The sequence below is a fragment of the Corythoichthys intestinalis genome, chromosome 16 (genome assembly GCF_030265065.1).
Source record: "Corythoichthys intestinalis isolate RoL2023-P3 chromosome 16, ASM3026506v1, whole genome shotgun sequence".
Lineage (NCBI taxonomy): Eukaryota > Metazoa > Chordata > Actinopteri > Syngnathiformes > Syngnathidae > Corythoichthys > Corythoichthys intestinalis.
The window spans coordinates 35,236,303-35,255,417 of NC_080410.1; the positions used below are offsets into that span (position 1 = coordinate 35,236,303).

Here is a 19,115-nt window from a genome sequence, read left to right on the forward strand (position 1 = left end):
TTTCTTCTCACCAAACTGCTTACCTTTCACAGATTAAGTCTTCACAGCGAGGTTCAGGTCTACAATTTTGTTTCTGGTGTGTCCTTTGACAGTTCTTTGGTCTTGGCCATAGTGGAGTTTGGAGTGTGGCTGTTTGAGGTTGTGGACAGGTGTCTTCAGAATGCGTTCAAAACACGTGCCATTAATACAGGTAATGGGTGGAGGACAGAGGAGCGTCTTAAAGTAGTTACAGCTTTGTGTGAGCCAGAAATCTTGCTTGTTTGTAGGTGACTAAATACTTATTTTCCACCATTATTTGCAAATAAATTCTTTAAAAATCAGAAAAAGGGATTTTCTGGATTTTTTTCCCTCATTCTGTCTCTCATAGTTGAGGTATACTGATGATGATAATTACAGGCCTCTCTCATCGTTTTAGTGGCGTCTTTTAACTGGCACAATTGGCGGCTGACGAAATACTTTTTTTTTGCCCCACTGTACTATTTAAAAATTTTGGGGAACTTTGCACTGATGACACGTACCAAAAAGTTTCCAGTTTTTAAGATGTGACCTGTTTAGCCAGTAACTTGTCCACAAATTTGATCCTGTAATAGAGTGCTTCCCGCCACTGACCTTAGGTGATGCTATCTTGATGTAGACGATGATGGGCGCCAGCGAGGTCTTGGCCAGCTGAGACGGGTGGTTGATGGTGTCGGCGTCCAGGGCCACCAGCTGCAGCGTGCGGGCCAGCTCGAAAATGCGCTCGATCTCGCTCTGAACTTCAGCTGCGCGGAGACGGCCGGGCAAACACGCGACAAGAAGAGGTGAGTACATGAAAAGTCATCCATGAAATATTGTCAGGTTAGTACGACGGATTATTAGGGCCAAACAAAGAAAAAAGTAGGACTACGAGAATAAAGTCATAATTTTACGAGATTAAAATTGAAATATTATGAGAATAGTCATACATTGCAAGGCTACTAAAATCCTAATATTACAAGATTAATGTCATAATTTACAAGAAAAATAGTCTTTATATTATAAAATTAACGGTGTAATACCACAGGAAAAAAGTTGTAATATTAGGAGATTAACGTCGTATTACTACGCAATTTTACGTAATATTACGAGAAAAAAAGTAATGATGTTACATAATTTTGAGCTATATTAAGAGAAAAAAGTCACAATGTTACATAATTTTACGTAGTATGTATGGATGCGTTTCAGCGAATTTAGCTAAATTAGCGACTGCGTACTTTATGCAGTGCTTCACCGCCTCTGTTAAAATGAACACTATTGAGAACACTTTGTCAGTCTGTATTTTAGAAAGGGTGTCACAAATACGGAAATCCTGAATCGTTTGTCATATCAACATCAAAATAAAATGAATATAAAGTAGGGCTGTCAAACGATTAAAATTTTTAATCGAGTTAATTACAGCTTAAAAATGAATTAATCGTAATTAATCGAAATTCAAACCATTTGTAAAATATTCCAAATTTTTCTGTAAATTATTGTTGGAATGAAAAGATAAGACACAAGACTGATATATACATTCAACATACGGTACATAAGTGCTGTATTTGTTTATTATAACAATAAATCAACAAGATGGCATTAACATTATTAACATTCTCTTAAAGCGATCCATGGATAGAAAAACTTGTAGTTCTTAAAAGATAAATGTTAGTACAAATTATAGAAATTTTATATTAAAACCCCTCTTAATTTTTTCGTTTTATTTAAATTTGTAAAATTTTCAATCAAAAAATAAACTAGTAGCTCGCTATTGTTGATGTCATTACACCAAGCTCACTCCCCAAACCCATAAAATCATTTGGAGCCAAGCGCCAGAAGAGGGCGCCAAATAACAAAAAACAAGTAACAAGCGGACATTACACTTCTGTCATTTTAATCTTAGTGGGGCATGTGCGTTAATTGCGTCAAATATTTTAATGTGATTAATTTAAAAAATCTATTACCGCCCGTTAACGCGGTAATTTTGACAACCCTAATATAAAGATTTATACTAATACAGTACTTCATCATCGCTCTGAATTTATGTGTTCGTTTTCACGGAGGCAGTTCAGCGCTATGTTAAGTACTTGCAGCTAATCTAGCTAAATTAGCCCTACTGCATATCTTAGACTCCACCATCAGTTGACAAGACAGCTCCCACAGACATTGCACCACGCCTTCCCGTAGGGAGCTGACCCAGGCATAACATTGAGTTGGCTTTTACTGTGATAAAATCAAACACACACTGCATTCTAACGCCTGATTTAGGTGGAAACAGGATGAAGGATTTACTGCATACAAGCAGGCAGGAGTGTCCCAAAGGTGATTGGGTCGAGGATTCAAGGTAATTATTATATTGAATAGCACCATGCATGCACTTTGAAACTTTGTGAAAAAAAATCAGTGGATAAAATTAGTGTAACATAGGTTTGAAATATTTACGTAAACTGAATAATAACTGCCAGTTTTTTTGCTTTTAACAAAGAATCTAGGCCGTTTTACGTTCATATCTATAGAAATTCCGCGATTTTAGCATTTATTTACAAGAATTTTCAACTTTAAAAGCTCTTTGTTTCGTGACGCCCGCCATGTTGGATTACACAATGCCTTAACTTTTGCTTGAAATATTTACGTAAAATGAATGACAACTGCCCATTTTTTGCTTTTAACCAAGAATCTAGACTGTTTTACGTTCATATCTATAGACATTCCGCGATTTATATATTTATTTAAAAGAATTTTCAACTTTAAAAGCTCTTTGTTTCGTGAAGGCCACGATGTTGGATTACACAATACAGTAACTTTTGCTTGAAATATTTAAGTAAAATGAATGATAACTGCCCATTGTTTGCTTTTAACCAAGAATCTAGACTATTTTACGTTCACATCTATAGACATTCCACGAATTAAAAATTTATTTACAAGAATTTTCAACTTTACGGCCGCTCTTTGTTTCGTTACAGCCGCCATGTTGGATTACACAATACCGTAACTTTTGCTTGAAATATTTGCGTAAAATGAATGATAACCGCCCGTTTTTTGCTTTTAACCAATAATCTAGACTATATTACGTTCACATCTATAGACATTCCACAAATTAAAAATTTATTTACAAGAATTTTCAACTTTACGGCCGCTCTTTGTTTCTTTACAGCTGCCATGTTGGATTACTCAATACCATAACTTTTGCTTGAAAAATTTGCGTAAAATGAACGATAACTGCCCATTTTTTTGCTTTTAACCAACAATCTAGACTGTTTTACATTCATATCTATAGAAATTCCGCGATTTAAGCATTTATTTACAAGAATTTTCAACTTAAAAATCTCTTTGTTTTGTAACGGCCGCCATGTTGGATTTTGTATCTCAACACATGACATTTAAGTTGCTATTTCTGGCAAAAACTTAAATGATATGTTAAATGTTGCTATTAATCCTGAAAATATGGGTGATAATCTCTGCATTTGGTGATTTTTGTGCATCTAGCGTAAAATCTGAGAATTTTATAGCTATTTTAATTCTTGTTATATAAAAAAGAATCCGGATTTTATTATGGAACAGCTTTGAATTTTCTTTTATGCCCCTGCTCATGGAGACTCATATAGTCCTAAGGGAGGTGCCTGTGTTGGTTTACGGTCGCTAATGGCTTTGGTTTTGAAAATATTTTAAGTTTTTTAAAATAGGCCACCTACAGGTCGGCCCCGAGCCCCGTCAACTGATAGTGAAGTCTATGTGCATATAAAATCTAATCGTATTAATGTCATAATATCACAACTTTTTTCGTGTAGTATTACAATGTATGACCTTATTCTTATAATATGACAAATTTTTTCTCATAATATTATAACGTAAAACTTAGTTTTCGTAACATTACGAATTTAAACTTTATTCTCGTAGTCCCATTCATTTTTCTCTCTTTGTTTGGTACCTAATACGCCGTCGTAGGTTAGTACCAGATCATGCAAGAAGAGCCGGCCTTAAATCACGTGTTCGATTCCATTTATGCGTAGCTAAATGGAACGCTGCACGGCATTCTCATTCTGTTGCCTCCCAAACATTGAGGAAGTCCTCATGTTGTTGTTCTCTTCTTTCAAGAAATACGAGAGAATGAGGCACTCCAAGAATGAGATGACTTGAAAATAACGGCACGCATTTTCATTAACATGACACAGAAGCCAAAGGGGAAAAGATTAGCGTTGTTAGCGCTAACTGGAGCACTTAATAGGCTACAACTTGCAACATTATGATGTACAACTCTCATTTTTAACTCACTGCAGGCGATAAGGCTGCGTTCAGACTGCAGGCATATCTGATTCCAATCAGATCCTCCTCAAAGCTGTCTTTTAGGGCTGACTGTTCACACTATTTTTAAAAAGTGCCCAAATCAAATCTGGGTCAGTTCAGACTGGGCCACATTATTAGTCACTTCGTGCTGGGTTAGGGTTAGGCAGTATCCGCAGTTTCTAAATCCTTTTGGAGGAAGATGACGTCATTTTGCGTGTTCGCACATGTAGGAACTAGGGACCAGGAACTTGAGTTCTGAAAACCATTTTTGTTCCTACTTTGAGCTAGGGAAATTCAGTGGGGTTGTAGGAACTCGATGACGTAGGTGTCATACTTGCATGTCTCGCTTCAAACTTCGCGCCCCCAGTCCATTGCGGATTTTTTTTTAAATTAAAAAATAGATAAATAAATACAGATGAGCTCTCCTGATCCGATCACGAGGTCTCACTCTCCCTCCTGCTCCTTTTCTTGGTCAGGCAGTGCACTTAAGTTGCTTATTAAAGTTAAAGATGATTAACAGACGTTAAGGTTAGATCTTGCCAGAGATGCCTGGAAGCCGAAACTTCAAAGTGCCCCATGCGTCAATCATCGTTTAACTTGTTAAACAGTTGCTAAGGCAACTCATTGTGTGTAAGGAAGCAGCTTGAGCGGAATTAAAATGACTCACACAATGAAGCATTTAATAAGGACAAGCATTTTTCTACTTTTTTATTGTTTAGAAATAATTCAATGGGACAGCAACATGTTTAAAACTTATCATAATTATTACATTTGAAGTGCTTAAAAACCATTTATTAAAATATAAATATACAAAAAAGTTTGATTCATTATTCTTTTTAAATTAAACAAAAAAAAAATGGGGGGGCTCTACTTTGCGGTTTTTCACTTATCGCGGCGGGTTCTGGTCCCCATTAACTGCGAAAAACGAGGGATCACTGTGTATATTATATAAGTACTCAGGTTCCTACAATCCGAAAGCGGCTATTGACACGCCTGATATGTTGCTGTGGCAACAAAGGCGTCATCCAGCATAGAGTGACGTCATGGACAGTCAAATTCCATCTGAGCCGTTCAGTCTGAGAAGCATCTTGTCCATATCTGATATGAAACTACCTCCCATATGTGGTTTCAATCAGTCTCGCAAAAATCTAAGAGTTTCAACGTGGATGGGCTAAAAATCAAATTTTGGCTGCCAGTCTGAACAAGGCCTAGGACGTCTAATCCATTTGAAGTGGTTCGTTCTTTTGCTGCCAGCTTCCCACTTCAAATGGATTGGACATCTACTTGTGATAAACTCATGAGAACTTCTACTAATGATGAATGAATCATAACTTGTACATTATACAAACACTAGGCAGTATTTTAGTCTTTAAATAGACATGTCCATGAGCGTGTCAGTCCTGACTGACAATTGATCCGAACCTAATGTTACCAAACTGTGGAAAAGTGTCGCCATAAAGCGCGGCGCCCTCACAGCGATAAAAGCCATCGAGGCCGGAAGCGGAGGCAAGACTTCCATTAACCTCGCGAGCGCGCACAGTCATCGCTTGCAAATTGAAGTGAGAATCCTGCCACCCGCTATTCCCGGACTTCCCACGGTAGCTCCACGAGGACCATCTAAAACTCATCCACCCTCACACAAGGTGGAGAGCGGCATGAGAGTGATCGCTTTGGCTCTCCGCTTTGGCTCCTGCTCGGAAAGAGCAGCTCGCGGCCCTTCTGCCCTCCCACGGATAGTTTTTTTGGTTTCATAACACCTTTTTTTTGGGTCGCTAGTCTTTACTGGAAGCTACAGGCTGTCACGCAGTAAAAGTATGAGGAGCAACATACGAGGCAAGCAGACGGGCAAATAAAGCGTGGAGGATGGATGAGAGTCAGGAGGAAAAGGAAGAGAATGTGGGCAGAGAGATGCATACATACCCAGTACATCTGATTCAAGAGAGGGTGGAGGAGGAGCAAGAAGATGATGGAGGAAGGAAACATGGGTGAAGGAGGGCAGAGAGACAGGATGAAGAAAGGTCAGACTTAGAAAGTTGGGAAGAAATTTCACCTTTGTCATTATCTGAAAATACAGCCCTAGATGCTATCTCATGAGGCGGCAGTATACTGTCACAGGGGTGTCCAAACTTTTTTCTCCGAGGGCCGCTTTCAGAAAAATGAGAGAATGCATGGACCAACTTGAAATTTGTTAAACAGGGGATTGGAACTGGGTAAAAAAAAAGACCAGGATTTTATTTTATTTTTTCTTTAAGTATTAACTCATATGCTCACTCAGTGGCAGACTTCCCAGTTGAAATGGATTTGATGTCTAGAATTGTCAATGGCAGTGAATGCAAGCAACAAAACAATCCAAAGTGATAAGGATATTGCAAAATATATACTGTATATATATGGCGGAAAACACAGACAAGGCTGAAAAAGCAGTTTGTGCTCTTGCAGTCCTCTCTAAAAGAAACTGCTGTTTTAAGCCAAAACAACTGTTGTGTTTGATAGGACAATATGTTTCTATGCTGCCATAGCAGATTTATGGTGCATGAAGCCCCCAAACTATTTTTAATTTGTCCGTTTTACCCTGAAAACCCCCGTTTACAGACGTCACGCAACTGTTTTTGTTTCAACCCAGCTATGAAAACAAGGTAATTATATGTATAATTCAAAATGCCATTTTTAGCTTAGAATCATTAATTGATGTCTAATATTTTGTTTAAAAAAAAAAAAAAAACGACTTTAAAAAAATGATTCACTCGCATATTTTAAACTTTTAACACAAATTGCGTCACAATGAAAAACCTGGCGTCTGTAAAAAAGTCATTGATATCTACCTCATAACTATCAATAAATTGTATTTTTTTGTTACTGTCGCATTTTTCCCGATATGTTCGATGATGAATAATCGATCCAAACAAAGAAAATTGGAGAAAAAAAAAACGTTTAAAAGGGTAAATATACGAAAAAGAAAATCTCCACCACTCTTTGTTATCCGCAATTTCTGCATCCCGACCCTTGTTATATTACCGTGTTTCACCCATAAAATCCCCCCAAAATCCGGCTGTGGCCATTCACAGCTGTGTCTTGACACTCAGTGATACATGCTATATGGAGCTTTTGGATTGAAACAAGGTAAGTAAGCATTAATATGCCGTTAAAGTCATGGCGTCTGTAATTCTGCTCTCGCGTGCTCACACCTCCAGATAGGGTTTTGCTGTTTAAAAAACTTTTAATTTTTAAAAAATTTTTTAAAAAATGCCCTCCTGTCCAAAATTTTTCTTCCCCCAGAAAATTGAGATTTTAAGCCTTCCAATGATGTATCACACATGCATATCGGATAATTTTGAAATTTGGCCAAATTGGGGGTCTCAGAGCGGAACTTCAAGTCGTCACATTAAATTTGCGATCATGTCCTCTGATTGACCATCTTAATTTGTAATGCTTTGCCACCACCTAGTGGTGCTTAAGTGTAACTAGTTAGGTTTCAGCTCATTCTACAGATGTTAGCACATGACTACTCAAGCTCGTAGCAAACACTAAATGATGAGCTAACTTCGGCAGCTATTGCTTTCTATTTGATCTCGCTGTTTGTGCCTTGAAAAAGCATCGCTTGTAAGTTATATTTTTGTTTTGTTTTTTCATATACATAAGCATTGTGTGGCACATTGTGGTGTGTATATTTCATCTGTTTACATTTATATTCAAATGTAGTTCCATACACAGTGGGGCAAATAAGTATCTAGTCAACCACCAATTGTGCAAGTTCTCCTATTTGAAAAGATTAGAGAGGCCTGTAATTGTCAACATGGGTAAACCTCAACCATGAGAGACAGAATGTGTAAAAAAAAAACAGAAAATCAGATTGTCTGATTTTTAAAGAATTTATTTCCAAATTAGAGTGGCAAATAAGTATTTGGTCATCTACAAACAAGCAAGATTTCTGGCTGTCAAAGAGGTCTAACTTCTTCTAATGAGGTCTAACGAGATTTCACTCGTTACCCATATTAATGGCACCTGTTTTAACTCATTATCTGTATAAAAGACACCTGTCCACAACATCAGTCAGTCATACTCCAAACTCCACTATGGCCAAGACCAAAGAGCTGTCAAAGGACACCAGAGACAAAATTGTAGACCTGCACCAGGTTGGGATAACGGAATCTGCAATAGGTAAAACGCTTGGTGTAAAGAAATCAACTATGGAAGCAATTATTAGAAAATGGAAGACATACAAGACCACTGATAATCTCCCTCGATCTGGGTCTCCATGCAAGATCTCACTCTGTGGCGTAAAAATGAAGGACGGTCAGCAAAAATCCCAGAACCACATGGGGGGGACCGAGTGAATGACCTACAGAAAGCTGGGACCACAGTAACAAAGGCTACTATCAGTAACACAATGCGCCGCCAGGGACTCAAATCCTGCACTGCCAGACGTGTCCCCCTGCTAAAGAAAGTACACGTTGAAGGGAAAAGGTACCGTTCTCGCACACACCATATTATTGTTTGCATTAGTCTAACACATTCATCTAACTATAGTTTAGGAAGACTTCACTCAGTGCCCTTGACACAGTAAAGTTAATCACCTTATTGGGGCTCCTGAGGGGGAAAAGGAAAAATGGTACCATTTCTCGTAGGCACCGTCTAACTGTTTGCATTACTCAAACACACGTAATATAATTAACCAGGGAATAGTATCATTTCTCATATTTATTGCAGGACTACACCTAATATAAAATAAATAGCACACCATAGTTTAATGAAAAGCAGCATAGATACACAACGACATCTTATCATAGAAGCCCAACATATGCGTCAGGAGCAAGATTGACGCACCAAAACTTGCAAAGCAGTTCTGCAAGGACAAAGCGCTCTTTGTCCTAAAACAAGTAGAGCCAGCCAGGATAACAAAGTTGATAGCGGGCGCTTGTGACGTCAAGACCAGCGTCGGCAACCACATCCCATCCACGCACGAACCTAAACAGCCCGAAACCGGCCAGAGAGGGATGATCCCAAAGCAACGCCCGGACACACCTTCGGCCGGTCCACGGACTTAAAAAACACTGGACACTGAGATAAGACAGATTTTGCTGCTCGGAAACATGTAGCCTTGTTTTGGATCCAGAATTGTTCCTCAGTCGTCTGTTTTTGTCTTGTTTTTGACCATTGTCGACAAATACATTGTCAACCTGCTTTCGGCGAGTCTTTTTCAAACTTTTGGAACATGGAGTCAGTACAAAGTGTTAACATCAGAGATGAACGCGCAAAGTTCCGCCTTCCCGGGTGGCGCGCGCGGAGGCAGCATCGGCAGAGCGGCACTTTGTTCGGCTGTCGCTGTTTCCGTGCGGCTTGTCTGGGGAGGCAAATTTCAACAACGTCCAGGCCCGTCTGCGGTTCGCTAGAGAGCATTTGGATGATCCAGAAGAGGACTGGGAGAATGTGTTATCGTCAGATGAAACCCAGATAGAACTTTTTGGTAGAAACACAGGTTCTCATGTTTGGAGGAGAAAGAATACTGAATTGCATCCGATGAACACCATACCCATTGTGAAGCATGGGGGTGGAAACATCATGCTTTGGGGCTGTTTTTCTGCAAAGGGACCAGGACGACTGATCTGTGTAAAGGAAAGAAGGAATGGGGCCATGTATCGAGAGATTTTGAGTGAAAATCTTCCATCAGCAAGGGCATTGAAAATGAGACGTGGCTGACTCTTTCAGCATGACAATGATCCCAAACACACAGCAAGGGCAACAAAGGAGTGGCTTTGTAAGAAGCATTTCAAGGTCCTGGAGTGGCCTAGCCAGTCTACAGATCTCAACCCCATAGAAAATCTGTGGAGGGAGTTGAAAGTCCGTGTTGCCCAACGACAGCCCCAAAACATCACTCACTGCTCTAGAGGAGATTTGCATGGAGGAATGGGCCAAAATACCAGCAACAGTAGCCACGTTTACATGCTGACTTTTATTCATACCGATTCAAATCATTCCGAATGGAAATTTCACATCAGCTGTTTACATGTCACTTCATCTATTCCGATCCAGCGTTTACATGTGACTGCCTTTATTCCGAAAGGACGTTTGACAACTGCCGTCTGACATGCGCAGATTAATCAAAACAAAGCGTCACGTTGCAAAACATGGAGATCGATCGTCAGATCAGCTGCTGTTTTAACTTTTCGAGTGGAAACAAAACTTCAGAATGATACGCCGTTCATTTAAAAAGTTGTGTGGGTGCGCTGTGCGTGTGCTTGGAAGCCATGTTGCAAGTGACGTTACTTACGTCACCAAGTGACGTCACCACGTCAGTACGGAGCATGCGCAGAAAGAACGCAACCAGACACCATTCCGCTTCCCTGTTTACATGATATAATTTTACTTCTAATCGGTTTGGGAAAAGGAATATTCCACCCCTGTGAATCGGAATGAAATTTTATTCGGTTTGGGCCTGTTCATTCCGAATGAGGTGTTTATATGGAACACATTTATTCGGTTTGAACAAATATTCCGATTGTAATTGGAATATTTGGCTCCATGTAAACTTGGCAAGTGTGTGAAAAGCTTGTGAAGATTTACAGAAAAAGTTTGGCCTCCGTTATTGCCAACAAAGGGTACATAACAAAGTATTGAGATGAACTTTTGGTATTGACCAAATACTTATTTTCCACCATGATTTGCAAATAAATTATTTAAAAATCAAACAATGCGATTTTCTCTTCCCCCCCCCCCCCCACATTCTGTCTCTCATGGTTAAGGTTTACCCATGTTGACAATTACAGGCCTCTCTAATATTTTCAAGTGGGAGGACTTGCACAATTAGTGGTTAACTAAATACTTATTTACCCCACTGTATGGCATTGCTGCGAGAGGGAATTATCTATTACAGTACGTTTTATCATTCGTATGATGAATTATTTTTCGTAATATGACGCGAAAATAACTTTTCTTAAAATGAATTTTTCGTGTACCGAAGCTTTTGTATCTTGAGGTACCACTGTACAGCAAAGAAGTCAAGAAAATCACAACCACGATTGCTCAATTGATTTCAACAAGTCAGGTTTTGACCCCTGAGGTAATGAGTATGCATTGTGTAAGTGACTAGCTCCATCTATTTTTGAAACAGAGACGTGCAACACAATGTAGGCTGAATTTAAGCTTCTTATGCGGTCCATATCCAATGAATATTTTTCATCATTTGCTGCAGGCCAATAAAAACTGGACCAAGGGCCATAGTTTGGACACCCCTGCTCTAATAAGGCGACGAAGGGTGATTGTTCAACAAATTGCTCCAAACGTGTGCGCTTACCCAGGCTGGAGCGGGTGCTAGAGCGCTCGATGATGGTGTGTTTGCTGGGGTTATTGAGGACCGAGCGCTTAGCCAGCGAGATGTCCGCCGTGACCCGCGTGATAGATATCCTGCCAAAGTGATAGGCTCTGTAGGTCAGTGCGAAGAATAGAAAGGGTGATGGTGCAGCGCTTACCTTCCCTCGAACTTGTGTTTCAGGAAATCAAAGAGAGCCTTCTGCATCATATCCGTCACCTGCGGTGGGCGACAATATTGACACACAGTTATTACAAATGACAGGTTTTGGGGTTTGTTGGCCTGAGACTCGTTATGTTATACTACTACAAAAATACAAGCGAGTCTACCTCGTAGCCTTTGAGCGACGGTCCAACCAGGATTATAGGTCTCATGGAAGGAACCACGTCATAGGGAGGCACGTGCTCCATCTGTCAGGAGGGACACACATCAGTCAGGATTGGAAGTTTTAGGAATACTGACATTAACATGAGCGTCTATAAAGATGTTAGCTATGTTAGAAGAAGGGAAAACTGGGAAAAAGTAGGCTAGCAAACTCTGCTAGCATAAAAAGTGATCAGCACATGAGCTAAGCTATGTGCTAATGAGGTAATATGAGCATCAGGCTTGATACCAAATTGAACAAACATAAAAAAAAATAAGCCTGCTAGCTTAAATCTATAAAATGCTATTTTTTTTCTTTTTATAACAATGCTCTTAACAAATGGTTTAAATACATATTCCCACAAAGAACGGCTGAATATACCTATAAACTAAATTACGAATGCATTTAAAAACATTAGCTCAAACAAAAACTGAGCTAATGTTGGTCTTAACAGGGAGCAGCTGGATTCAGCCATTTGAAATTAGTTTAAATTTTTTTTTATTTTTTTTATAACAATACTCTTAACAAATGGTTCAAATACATATTCCCACAAATAACAGCTAAATATACCTATAAACTAAATTACGAATGCATTTAAAACTTTAGCTCAAACAAAAACTGATCTTATGTTGGTCTTAACAGGGAGCAGCTGGATTCAGCCATGTGAAATGAGTTCACTGTTGCCACTAGAGGGCAGTGTATCCAACCAAATCAATAAAACGAAATGCAAACAGTTTCAAAACAATCCATTACAGCGCCACTTTAATTAAACAAATATTCGAAGCAGCAAAATTTAATTCCAATTTCTTTTCTAATCGAATTACTCGAATTAATCGATTAATCGTTGCAGCACAAGTTGTCACCCGTATAAGATAGGCATAAACGTTGCTAAGCAGTGCCTCACTAAGCCATAGACTCCACCATGAGCTAACAAGACAGCTCCCACAAACATTGCGCCATGCCTTCCTGTAGGGGGCCGACCCAGGCAGAACATTAAGTTGGTTTTCACTGTGATAAACTCAAACACACATTCTGCGTTCTAACACCGGATTTAGGTAGAAACAGGTTTTACTGCATACAAGAAGGCAGGAGTGTCTTAAGAGTGATTTGGTCGATGATTCAAGGTAATTATTATATTAAATAGCATCATGTATGCACTTTGAAACGTGAAAAAAATCAATCGATAAAATTAGTGTAACTTTGGCTTGAAATATTTGCGTAAAATGAACGATAACTGTCCATTTTTTGCTTTTAACCAAGAATCTAGACTGTTTTACCTTCATATCAATAGAAATTTTGTGATTTAAGCATTTATATTTACAAGAATTTTCATTTTAAAAAGCTCTTTGTCTCATCCGCCATGTTGTCTTACACAATCCCGTAACTTTTGCTTGAAATATTTACGTAAAATGAACAATAACTGCCCGTTTTTTGCTTTTAAACAAGAATCTAGACTATTTTACGTTCATACTTATAGAAATTGCACAATTTAAGCATTTATTTACAAAGATTTTCAACTTAAAAAGCTTGTTTCATGACGGCCACCATGTTGGATTACGCAATACTGTAACTTTTGCTTGCAATTATGTAAAATGACCTATAACTGTCCGTTTTTTGCTTTTAAACAAGAATCTAAACTGTTTTACGTTCATATCTATAGAAATTGCACGATTTAAGCATTTATTTACAAGAATTTTCAACTTAAAAAGGTCTTTGTTTTGTGATGGCCGCCATGTTGGTTGCTATTTCTGGCAAAAACCTTTATGATATATTAAGTATTGCTATTGATACTGAAAATATAGGTAATATCTCTGCATTTGGTGATTTTTGTGCATCTCGCATAAAATCTGAGAATTTCACTTTAAGTTTTGCCATATTTATTTACAAAATGATTCATTAGGATTTTATTATGAAACGACTTTGAATTTTTTTTATCCCGCTGCTCATGGAGACTCATACATGCCCAAGGGAGGTGCCTGTTTTGGTTGCAGGTCGCTAGTGGCTTTGGTTTTGAAAATATCAGAATTTTAAGTTTTTGAAAATTGGCCCCCTATAGATCGGCCCCGATCCCTGTGTCCTGTCAACTGATAGTGAAGTCTATGACTCAGTACATTTGAGTATGCAGTAATTTAGTACTAAAAGAAAAAATCCTGTTTTCAAAAAACGTGGTATTGGTACAGTTGCGGCATCAGCCTTAGCACACAGCCGGTTAGCGGTATTGGGATGTAAAAGACAATTTTAAGGTATCCCTAAAAAACTTTCCGCTCCATTCACAATAAGGTAACAATACATGAACGCAAAAACACGAGGATAACTGCCGGAATAATCAGTAGATATAATGTGAGGGATACTTAAAGGTTTAAATCGGCGTTTTTTTGTATTCTACTTAGCGCATTCAACCCACCGCCTACCACTGATGACCTCCAATCAATTTACAGTGGGAGGGTTGGCAGTGAATAATCATTTTTCAGTGGCGTTGAAGGCAAATGTGATTGATCCAGTTCTGGCATGAAATGCCTGTGAATTGTCCATGTGTTCCTTGGGTTGCAAAAATATACAATAAGCATATTTGCACTCTGCGTTGAAGCCTGGGGGAAAAAAGGGTACATTGAGCCTTCAACACATAGACGCAACGCCCACACACAGATGATCCATGCTTTAAGCTTATTCTTACATTGTGACTCACGACAAGTATGATTCATCCATATAAGCGCTTTTTCTCTTTAAAATCTCCTTCAAGCACCAAGACTTGGGGTGAAAACAATCACTCCAGTTGGAAAAGTGACACTGGGAAATGGGGATCCTCATTACGCCTCCGCTTTGTATTGAAAGGCATTTACATGATATTACATTCCGTTACATAAAACTCCTTCGGACTCATTTGCATCCATACAAGCTATAAATACATGTTTTAAAAGGCTCTTAATGGCTCTCACCAGCGTTGGAGTGGTGTACATAGCAGAGGTGTATTAATAGTGATAGCCCTGTGCACAGTGGACTGCGCGGTGTCACGTACCGCGTACAGTAACGCCGGACGCTCCTTCGACGCGTTTACATTAGAGGTGGGAACCTCTGGGTAGTTCGTGATTAGACATGTGCCGATTACGGGTTTCATGGTATGCTGTGGTATGAAAACGTCAAGGTTTCAAAACGCAAAAATTTTCCATCATATCGTCCCTAAGGTATTAGCTATTTTTTTATGTCCCAAAAATGCATGGAGAAATCCCTCGCTTGCAGCTGCAAGGCTCAACCCTCCCCCACCGGTCGTTGCTCAGTGTCAGCTTTGCTACACGATGGCTGGAGGAGGTGAAACTCCTGAATTCCCCCCCCCCCCCATCAAACAAAACGAAATCGCTAGTCTGGGAATACTTCGGCTACGGAAAAGTTACAGACGACCGCGGCTTAGAGAAGGAGGGCCAGCCGACATGTAAAACATGTTTGCGGAGGGTGGCTGCCAAGGTGGCAATACCTTCAATATTTTTCCACATTTATACAAAATTAAAGTTTAGTAAACAATTTCATGGACGTTTCCCACCAGCTACGAGAGTGACCTGTAGTGTGTTTAGTGTGTCTAGCGATGGTAAAACATGGTGGTTTTTTTTCTCTGGCAACTGTCTGTGTTGAGAAAGTCCGTGTGTGTTTCATGTAAACATGATATGAGTCATACACACTTGCTTTTTATGGAAAATAATTCATTTATTTTCCTTCTGATGGTGATATTGTTGAGCTGTGGCTGTCGGTTTATGTTCACCTATAGGACTGCATTTATTTTAATTTTATTTAAAATATTTGGTAATTTTTACATTTATTTTAACTTGACATTACACTTATGTTCCAATTTCCTAATGTTTTGAAAAATAAAAATCCTGTTCAATTTTTTTTTTCACCCTGATATCTCAAAATAACACATTTTAGAGCTGTAATTGCAATACTGTGAAACCGTGATATTTTGGCTTAAGGTTATCATACAGTCAGAATCTCTGCCTACTCCTGATGAGATACAATTTGCGATACAAGACTCATGACCATAGGTGAATCTACTATTCAGGCAAAGTAGACGATCGCCTTAGGCCCCCAACCAGTAGGGGGCCCCCAACCAGCTGCCCTAGCCCCAACGAGCAAATGGCTTGGGCCACCGGAGCCAGCAACACCCCCAACTATTCGTCATGTATAATTATGTCAGCATACCAAACAAACAAATAACAGAACAAAAAAGAAAGCCATTTTAATGCTGCATTTATATTATCTCCCCCTAGCGCCGCTTAGCTGTTCGTTAGCTTCACTTAGCTCTCCCGCGGTTTTCACGCCACTAAGCTCGCTATTTTTACAGCTAACTTGCTACTTTGCACGTCGGCTATCGTTTATTTCGAACACATGAGCGAATGTGCTCTCCATGAGAGCCAAAGTGCAGTGAGGGAGAAGTTGAGAACAGGCCTCTAATGCCTATTTTTACTTCCTTCTTCTTCTTCACACCGAACATAAAATACACGACAGCACACCCTGTGGCGAAACAATGTAGGACAGTTCCAGTCAGTCATACAATAACACTCAACAGCTGGTTAACAGCAAAAGCACGTCATGTTTGTCATATAAATAATGATTTCTGGAGTTAATCCCACATACTTCAGAATTAATATTATAATATGTTGAGTAAATACTACATAATACAGATTCTAAACTAAGAATAGCTTTCAAATGACGCTCTTCATGACAAATATGATTGGCAATGAATAATTATTATAATTATTATACTACTATTATATATAGTAGTATACTATAACAATATTGCTAGAATTTCTTTTAAGAATTGTTTTGAATAATGTTGGAAAGGCAAAGTCAATGTTCTGAATCTGTTTACTTTCCATTCTTTTGCACTAGTAAATGCTAACAGCGTTTAACCTCATTGTTTATTTGTGATTAATTATTGTTATTTACATGATTATTTGTACTTTAATAAAGAATTTAAGTGTTCCAAAATGGTTTTGTGAATTAATAAGCGTCAACAAAAATTTCATTGCTAAATTAGTAAAAAAAATAATATATATATATATATATATATATATATATATATATTAGATTAGTCGATTAATCGTAAAACTAGTCGGCTTATTAATCAGGAGAAAATTTGTCGTTTAGGACAGCCCTAGTGTACCAGAACATATTTCCTCCACACCCTTCTCACCTTTTTAACCCCTGACCCATGAAGAGGGCCCCTGGATATGTTCGCCGCAAAATGCCAAGTCCGCCACTGCTCATGATAACAGTTATCTGACAATAGGGCGATACTAGAAAATTGAATTTCTGGGTGCGTGCTCATCCCCTGGGTCACTTTTCAGGTTAGTTCCTTGTTAACTCATTTGCTGCCATGAACATTTGTTCATGAAGATTATGGTTGCGCTGCATTTTTATCAAGAGCTGTTTTTAATATTTTAGTAGAGGTGGATAGAGTAGCCAAAAAGTTTATTCAAGTAAGAGTAGCGTTACTTCAAATTAATATTACTCAAGTAACAGTAAAAGTAGTCATCCAAATGATGTACTTAAGTACAAGTAAAAAAGTTTTTGGTGAAAAGAATACCTGTGTAATGAGTAACATTGTGAGTAAATGTATATATTTTTGTTGAATTTTTTTTTTTGGAAACAAAAGTATTTTTTTCTGAGCACAAATTTATCTACACGAATTGTTGTTACAATGATGCTGTACAATAACTAATTACATATCAACATTAAGCCAAAGAAATACAAAATACAAAAAAAAATCATTGAATTTCGACAAGAAAAAAAAATTGAAGCATTATTCGTCCAAAGAACATAACTGCCCTCTGGTGGAGAAAAGAGTTTGAATAGTGAAGAGTTCCTTCATAATTACTATTTTGACATTTAAAGGATCATATCTCCGGTTTTCCATGGTCAATCAGTGGCAAATAAAAACTGGGAGAGAGGTTAAAATCCATGCTTTCTTGTCATGTTGAGGGCAGCGCTCTATATAAAATACTTCATTTTTTACAGTGCTTTAAAGACACCACATGATTGAACAGGCTGGCGTGAAGATATAACGGCAAGCTTGCGTCTGATTGGTATAATGGAGTCATGTGATTATTGTTGGAAAGTCTCATTGGTGCTACCCCGGAAATACACCAGGCACCTCTTTACTCTTGGCATCTCTGGCAAAAAAAATAATTTAATATGTAGAATAAAGAGGAGAAATGTAACGACTCCTATCTAACTAAAAGTAGCGGAGTAAAAGTAGCATTTTTTCTTCACAAATATACTCAAGTAAAAGTAAAAAGAAGAGCTTAGTAAAACAACTCATAGAAGTACATTTTTCTCAAAAAGTTACTCAAGTAAATGTAACGGAGTACATATAATGCGTTACTACCCACCTCTGTATTTTAGTCACTTGATTAAACTACAAGGGCATCTACAAATATTAGAAACCGAGCGCAACAATAATCATGTTTTGTAATGATTACTTGACGCTTCTGTATTGAATCTCATGAATTTTGTAGCCACTTTTAGATGTCAATACAGAGATGGTACTGTCTAATTATTATGTTCAAACAGGTCAGATTGTGGGTTCTCCATCTCCTACTTTGGTCAAAATGGATACAAAGGCATGTAAGGATACATCAATGGACGTGCACCTGCGGCGTCACCATGGCGGCAAGGTCAGGTGAGCTGAGCATTGGCGGGTGATCAATCAATGAATATTTGGCTGTGTTGGGATTGAGCCTGCGTGCACATCTGTTGCTTGTGAAGCATTGACAGAGGCAACATCTGTACATAACAGTTTTTGTACTGTTTATTGTGCGTTTTCAATTGTGGTCAAATACTTGGGGCTAGTTGATTTTGATGATGTGGGGACACTAACTGATACATGCTAATTGTTTGTGTGGATTGTTAAAGATGAAACTGATTGAATTTCTGTTGTTTTTTTTTTAGTTTCATTGGTAACACTTTATAATAACTATCCGTTTTACTAGTTAATAGATCATGAGTAAACTGTTGATAAATGATTTATTGTTGATTTGTGAAGTATTTGTTAACAGTTTGTTAAGCATTTACAGGGTGTTCTTAACCTGAAACACAGTTTGTGTAGAAACGTTTCAAGTTTTTGTGTGTAACGTTTGGCATTTCTATCTTTTCAAGTTAAGAAATGCCGTTCATTTC

The 19,115-nt window shown here is 38.4% G+C and overlaps 1 protein-coding gene across 2 annotated transcripts in view; it reads right to left on the bottom strand.

Annotated features, from left to right (window-relative positions):
• The window catches only part of cacnb1 (calcium channel, voltage-dependent, beta 1 subunit), a 113,476-nt gene that overhangs the window by 12,458 nt on the left and 81,903 nt on the right, over positions 1 to 19,115 (bottom strand). For both annotated transcript variants that reach the window (XM_057860699.1, XM_057860698.1), the window contains exons 8-11: positions 11,914 to 11,994; positions 11,745 to 11,803; positions 11,570 to 11,679; positions 610 to 761 (exon numbers count right to left, since the gene is read on the bottom strand). In XM_057860699.1, coding sequence (XP_057716682.1) covers positions 610 to 761; positions 11,570 to 11,679; positions 11,745 to 11,803; positions 11,914 to 11,994 — 402 coding nt within the window. The remainder of the gene's footprint in view (positions 1 to 609; positions 762 to 11,569; positions 11,680 to 11,744; positions 11,804 to 11,913; positions 11,995 to 19,115) is intronic.